This window comes from Pterocles gutturalis, unplaced genomic scaffold (genome assembly GCF_000699245.1).
Source record: "Pterocles gutturalis isolate BGI_N339 unplaced genomic scaffold, ASM69924v1 scaffold204, whole genome shotgun sequence".
Lineage (NCBI taxonomy): Eukaryota > Metazoa > Chordata > Aves > Pterocliformes > Pteroclidae > Pterocles > Pterocles gutturalis.
In genome coordinates, this window is record NW_010135288.1 from 20,327 (window position 1) to 28,023 (window position 7,697).

General features: G+C 42.9%; 1 protein-coding gene across 1 annotated transcript in view; it reads right to left on the minus strand.

Annotated features, from left to right (window-relative positions):
* Positions 1-7,697, minus strand: part of LOC104467862 (serine/threonine-protein kinase OSR1-like) — a gene marked incomplete at both ends in the record, with an annotated part of 39,972 nt that overhangs the window by 19,960 nt on the left and 12,315 nt on the right. The window contains one exon of the mRNA XM_010081814.1: positions 4,642-4,697. Within this exon, the coding sequence (XP_010080116.1) occupies positions 4,642-4,697 (56 nt within the window). The remainder of the gene's footprint in view (positions 1-4,641; positions 4,698-7,697) is intronic.

The window sequence follows — 7,697 nt, forward strand, 5'->3', positions numbered from 1 at the left end:
CGTTTGGACCTGGCTTGCAATACCAGTAACCACCACTGCTGGGAATCCAATGACTGTCAGATATTCTAAAGGAGCCCAAAACCTGCAGACTTCCAGCAGTCTGCTAGCAAATAATAGTCTCCAGGATGTCTGGATGCAAGTAGTAGGAACTTTTTTTTTTTACCATTTTTCTGAAGCAATGTAGAAGAGATTAATCTGCTGGACCTGTTTCAGTGATATAAGCCAAAGACTCCTTCAAAAGAAATATATATCTCCAGACTCTCATATCACAGCAAAACCAATCCAGAATGGAAATAACAATTCTGCTGATGCAGGCTGTGCAGAAAATGTGGCCAATTTGGTCTTTTTCAGTAGAAACATCATGTGTTGCAAATCACATACCCCCCCAAAACACTCTACGTGAAGTTGCAGGCTAGTGTTTGAAAAAGCATGGGATTAGGCAACAATTCCTGCTATTAAGGTATCCAAGTTGTCAAACTTGAAAACTATTCTGGCCACTTGGGAAACGCAAAAGCTGAAAGGAAAACCTCCTCTTACTGTTCTGTGTTGCAGAAATAAAGACTCAGTCTAAACATCTCACCAACACAAGACTGCTGTGGCAGGACCACATCACAACGGGCACATTGCTGCTGCGTACGTCAGGAAGATGGATTTCTACAGTAACCTAAGTTAGATTGCTGTATTCAAATCTAGAAGTCAGCCGTGGAAAATCATCTCTCCTTGGCTATCTCCTACTATATCATTACCTTAATCCTAAAAAGCCGAAGTACCTGCTACTGTAGGTAACTACAAGGGAAAGACAGCAGTGAACTAATCAGGAGCCAGGACCAAAGCCTACTGACATCAGAAAGGCTCCTACAGAGTTTGGTGGGTTTGGATCAGACCCTAAAGCAGCAGTTCTCAACTGCAGTGGAGACAGAACAACAGAGTAAACCAATCTTGACTTCAAAACACTCAGAGCTGGTTTTAAACTTGGGTAGCCAAAATATTATTCCCCCTCAAGTAAAAATAAAAGTATTTCAGAAGACAGCACTAAGTGTCTTTTTCACTGGTCTCCTTCCTTCTGGTTCAGTTGTTCATTATCAGAAAATGTCTGCAGTTGTACTTAGTGTTTTTCTGCAAACCTCACAGCTTTTAGAGCACTGAAGGTGAATAAAGCCCAGCAAGAAAAGGAGGAAGGTCTTGGAGATAGAAATACACACTTGTTCTCCCAAATTCTCATTTGGAAAGGCAGATCTCTGCACTCACATATATTTCTAATCAATTCACATGCAGAATGGCACCTTCACTTTTATATGCATCACAAGTTTAGCCTTTTCGCAATAATGTCAAGGCACATAAAAGATGTATGAAATCCCTTCGCCGAGTAAACAAAGATCACATCTGAAACCAAGCCCCGACAGCATGTTAATAAAGATATGTTAATACTGCCCAAAGTAACTTCAGGATGACAAAGCCCAGGCCACGTGAAGCCACCACCCTTAGAGAAGTTCACAAGCTGTTTCAACAACCAAATAGCGCAACATCTCTTCAGGAAATGCAGATATTACAAGCGACACAAGGACTAAGTTACTTCACATCATACTGCTGCAGTAGAGGCACCAAAACTCTCCTCCAAACACAGAGAAAAATGCTTTTGCCTTTTTTTTTGTTTGTTTTTTGAAAGGTAGAAGAGGCTCAGAGGTGTCCATGACACAGCTCCGGGTGCTCCAGTCTGCTGTGCAATCAGGACTCCTCTCCCTGAGTTAGGCTAGTGCCTTGCCCCTTGTTAAAGCAATTTAATCTCCCAAAGTTAGACTTTCCTAAGGGGAAGTGGGGGAATGGCACTGCCTGCATCATAGCTGGATGTTTATGTAGAGCGCTATTTTAGTACAATGAATTAAGAGCAGTCAGGAACACAGAGAACCGGTGACAAGCTGGCATGGATTTGTGGAAAGTTACACAAATTCAGTTACACAAGTTTTGCCTGGCCTTAACTATCCCCATTTTATAAATAGATAAAGCGAGAGGGGTTAGGCAATTTGCCCAGGATCAATTAGCAAGTCCTGAATGACTTCGTGAAATCTCAAATCTACTTCAACCACTTAGCAACACAGCCTGCCCAGGACACGGCAGGCACAGCGAGCGCCTCTGGAGTGTGCGTTAATAATCCCGACTGGTTTTAAAACCTGAAGATATCGCGTCTTCTCTACAACAGAAAAATTTCTTATGTGGAGGGACATGTACCTTTCAGTCTTCAGGCTCTTGTTTCTTCACATTCAATCACAAAGAGGTGGGCAACAGCATTATTTAGTATCTCAGCGGTGAAAAATCCAGTCTCAGCAGGATGCTATTATCATGCCCTGGCTGGAGCATGGTTTGTCCTGAGCAAGACTCATGCACCCTGACCGAGCTTCCCCCAACAGCCCCTCAACCTCTCCCATCCCTTCCCAGCCTATCAAGATTTCACAATAATTTATATGGTTTATAAATAAAATGAAAAATATTAAGCCTTGCTTACTACGAGAAGTCTCCTGGTTTATGCAGAGATATTGGTGCCAATGCAGTTTATGTTGACAGTGTTTTTACCCATGCAGCTTTCAGACTCCAGGGAGCAAACAAATGCCACGGCAAAGAGGTTTTATGCTCTGATTAAAAAAAAAAAAAAATTACAATAATTGCCATGGAGAGGCTGGAACACAAAAGAACGTGGCTATCTCAATTTACATTGCAACTACCGTCAGCACAGCCCAGAACAATGGTATCTGGGAAAGAAAATCTCCAGAAGATAGATTAATTCAATGTGCAGGAAAACACTTCAAACTGAGAAAGCGATACTCTCCGAATTGTAACAGGCTTCAAAAACTTGGTGCCAAGCCACAAGCCCAAGCCAGTGCCCTTGGGGAAGAGAGAAAGAAAAAAAAAAAAAAAAAGGAGATGTTAAGATAGAAGCAAACAGGCTCAGTTTATGTCTCGCTGGTCAGCTGGATCTGTTAAAAGGCAATTTTATGCCTTGGTTCAGTGGATGCCCATTTTGAAAGCAAAAGGAGCTACACAGTTAAAAATAGACAGAGCTATGAGTAAAAATACCAAGACCCAGGACTTGGGGAGGAGTTTGAAGCTGGGCATTTGTGCAGGCCATCACAGGAATTGTTAGAATTCCTACTTCCAGCAAATGCCCCCAAGATCACAGATTTCGCCTTCATTGCTTTACCTGTGCCCACCCCAGCTCGCAGTGCTCCTGCACCCGATGCACAGCCACCAATTTGGAGTCACAAACAGAACCTGAGAAACGTCAGGCACACCTTCATCAAGTCGCTTTTTCCATTCAGCCTCAACAAAATAGCACAGCCCAAATTAACAAAGAGAGGCTTTCGTTTTCACTGGTTAGAACTGTGTAAACCTGCAGCAAGATTACTGTCACAGATTTTATATGATGAAAGTTGGGTCCCAAGTAATTAAATTCACTGATGTGGAGGTATAGCCCAGCAGTGGGGTTTCCTCAGCCACAGGGTCGAGTATTTTTTCTAAACCTTCAAAGTAGCTTTACTTTTTCCACCCCTCAAAGGATTTCCAGTTTGAGATTTACACTCCTTACATTTACATTGGTGATTTACATTTCTTCTGAGACAAGGAACATGAATCGTGTCAAGCAGCAGGAAAAACACAGGAACACGAGGTTGCAAAGGCCAAACACTGAATACAACCTTCTTAACAACTGCTCGTGGGAAGTTTTGCTAGAGGGATGGCAAAAGGGAAATAAGTCATTATAAAAGAATTGAAGTCATTCTTTCCTGCTACATTATTTGCATTTTTAATGTACACCAAACCAGCTCCTTCGAGGGAGGTGCCCCATTCACTCCAACCCTCAGGCTTCGTTCCACAGCTGATCAATCTTTTTCCTCATGGTGTAAGTTTCCAGCGAAACTTAGAACTCCATGGGAACACGGTGATGTCATCCATCTGATAACTGAAGCAGTCAGTGACCAGAATTATTCATAATATGCATTAATATTGTCAAAGGCAAGTGCTTTGATCTCGCTGAAACAAAACTCACTTTATTGGGATTGGTTTGCTTCCAGCATTTTTTCTTCCTCAGAAAAATTCACAAGAAATTTTGCTATTTCATCTTGGGTCAGGAGGAAAGGAAGCTTAAGTGTCAGAAATTCCCACAGAAACAAAATCTCATGTTATGACCAGGTCAGCTTCTCCTCTAGTATTCAGTCATTCATTTATTTTTGTTTCTTTCAAGTCCTTTTGAAAATCATCAAACACATTGATGATAAATCTGTGCAGTCCACTTCCAGGCCTATGAACTTAACTGTTTTAAAAATCTGACTAGCTTATGCCAAGAATTTTATCTAATCTATTGATTCTGAGAACAGTCACAGGATTTATTCATACTGATTGTCATTATTCCAAGGAACAGTATTTTAAGTACCCAAGACATAATAAATCCTGGTGTTTTCTTTTTTTTTTGTTTTGTGGTTTGTTTATTGTTGGGGTTTTTTTGGTGTTGCTGGTTTTGATTGATTGTTTGTTTAAGAACTGCCAGGCTTCTTGAAGCTAACATTTTTATGTAGGTTTCTTCTTGATCATTAAACCATCTCTTTGGAGACACAGTTAGGCCTAAAGTTGATTCAAAGCTACCAGGAAAGTTACCTGCAATTTGCACTGATCCATCTTCTCCAAGAAGAATATTTCCTGCTTTCACATCCCTGCAGAAAGATAAAGCAACAATAAATGGAAGTCATTAAATCTTGCCCTCAACCAACAAAGATCCATTGAAAGGTTATTTTTTATTATATTTTGTTTCTTGCATTAGCACCTCCTGCTTCCAATCATGTAGAAACAGTAGGGACTTAACACCAATCGTAACTTCAGTAGACAGACACTAAGTAGTATTTGTACAATTTATAGTCAGCAGCATTTTAAGTACTATGCACAAAAAACAAAACCGAGAAACTTACCAGAAGGTATCCTCAAAAATACAAGGAAAGTGGTTTGTCCCAAGTTCTTAAGTTAGCTAAAAATGTGAAGAGAGAACCTAGCACTGGTCCGATACTCATGCATCCTTTTGCGGGGGGAGACTTCAGGAGACAGTGAGGAGATTATCTAATCTCACTACTGCTGAATGCATCCTGTTGCTCCCCAGCCCCAAGTCTTCTTGCTCCCCAGCCCTGAAGGAGTTCACATGCTTCCTCAGGAAGTCAGTTTAGTCCCACACACTGGTGAAAATCCAGACAGAAAAAAAAAATGTTGCTTGCTCATGGCTTAATGAACTGAACCACACTACCAAGGGTCAGGTGAGCAGAGATGGTACAACAGGGACAGCAAGAATGGGAAAGTGGGGCCAGTCAACTGTCCTGGGAAGTCTCAACTTTAGAAAAAAAAAATCAGGGAGACTTTTTCACTACCAAAGTCAACAAATGCACAAGAACATCCAGCGTGTGCTATGGAAGTTATTGTACTATCTCCTATCTACCTCAAACAGCCTCTGGTTTCTTAGGTCAACAGCAACACTTCTCCATCGTTGAGGAGAACGCTACTATCACTCCAAATACACTTGGAAGTTTTACAGCTTATTTTCACAGGCTGTTCTCCACGCAAAGCCAAGAGAAGCATGCTTATAGCCGACACCCACGTTCATCATCACAGCTGCTAAGCTTGCACTGGCTAGGAAACCACGCAGACCCAGAGCACAAGCAGGTGCCACCTCAAGAAAGGCTGCAAGCAAAGCAAATGCCCGCAGAATGGATGCCAGGGAATAGATGGCCGCTGACAACACATCTCACCTTAACAGCAACCACCTGCACAGAAAAGAAAAAAAAGCAAAAAAAAAAACCACACCAGAACAAGCAGATTCTCCCTCCACTGCCTTCCACAAAAATTCCAAATCCTTTCACACACACACACACACACACCAAAAAAAAGTCAAAAGCTATTTTTTCCCCTTTCTCCCTCGTGCATCGTGAGAACAGAACTGGCATGGTGGCCTGGCCAAAGAGCCCTGGTTGGGCCCTGGAAATCTCCTCCTTCCTGGCTTTGCTCTTCTGAAGAAGAGCCTGGGCTGCTGCCAGTTCCAGGCCAGGATAATTTTAAACACATCCTCTCCAGCATTAGCATTTGTTAGCTTCTTCCCGATACCTAGTACACCGCCAGGGCAAAGCTTTCCCCCAGCATACAGCAGAACAAAACAGAACAAAGACCGTCCATAAGACAGTCACTAAAGATTACTTTAACAGCAAACCACGACTGACAGCAGCCTTCAAACAAGTATTTCAAGTCCTGACAAATGTACATCTCTTGCTAGCAGTGACCATCTTGCAGCCCAATTTCTCTTTGAAGCATGAGTGTAAGAGCAAGCACAGGAAAATAACAATTTGTTTAATGCTCAAGAACACTCAGACAGATCTATATGGAAACCCTGACGTTGTATGGGGAGATAGCGTTGAAAAGATGACTTAATAGCAGAATGGGATTCAAAGCAATAAAAAGCTGTGACAGTGATGCCTGGATAAGTAGACCAAACGTAAAAAAGAATTGCTGCCAGTCCTGCTCCTTTTACATTGGCCAAATGTGTGAACATGCTTTTAGGGGCGGGTCAGCTTCCCCTCCAAGCAGCACTATTTTGTTTTCTTCCTGCAATTAACAGCTGCAGATGTTGCAGACAAGAAAGCATCAGCACTGTCGTGGACAGAGACTCTTAAGTCGACAGAGGGACCTGAAGGGATTAAATACAACATTAAGCACGGAGCTATGCTACCTCCCCTCAGCATCCACTGACCAAATCCAATACAACTGGAGTTTCGAGGGTTAATTACCATGAGCGATACAAACCTGACTAAACCCTGCACTCCCACAAAGCATTCCCAGTCTATAAAAGTGAGGGAATGGAAAAGCTCCTTCCCAATATTTAGGCAGACAATGCCTCTGGGATCCAACTCCATGAGCACATGGAGCCATGAGAGCGCAGCGCCCAAGTCTGCCGGTTCCTAGGTACGGAGCTGGCTCACGTGGCGTGAAATGTGCTTGGCACAGGCGCAGCCATCTCCAGGAATCCCCCCTCGTACCAGCACTAATTCAGAGGGAACAGAGGGTGTTCCGGAAACTCTCCAATCCTACGGGAAATGTTTATCCAGACAAGTCAGTTCTCCTGCGACAGCCAGGACGCACGAGGCTCTTTCACAGCCGCCTGCCAGTTACAGGTTATGGGGAAAGGAACAGCATGCACCGAGGTCGCCTGTTGAAGTTACCATTCCTCTTACTGAAGACAGACACAAATAACAGTAATTTCCTCTTCCATCTGTACTCCAAGGCAGCCCAGGATGCTGGAGCGTTTCCCCAGTAAGCTGGGCCATGTGATGTTGTACAGCCTCTCCAAAAACCTACCCTGCCGGCACCACGGCATGTGCAGCTCACCACCAGACCATCCTATCAGAACAGAGCAAGCTAGACAGGCTTAGTGTGCAAAAAGTGAAATGAGTCCCAAGATTGAATCCCATAGCAAAAAGAAGCCAAAGGACTCCAGTCCCTTAACCCCCTCCAGTGCAGAAGCTTGTTTGCTTGTTTTCTTTTTAACTTCCATTTAGATTAATCAAATTTACATATTTTCTCACTGGAAACAAGTCAGTAAATATGGTGCTTCAAGCTGGTTCAAGAAATTAAACCAAGTCATGGCTACAATAAGAAATCCAGGAGGCTGCCAACAGTCACAG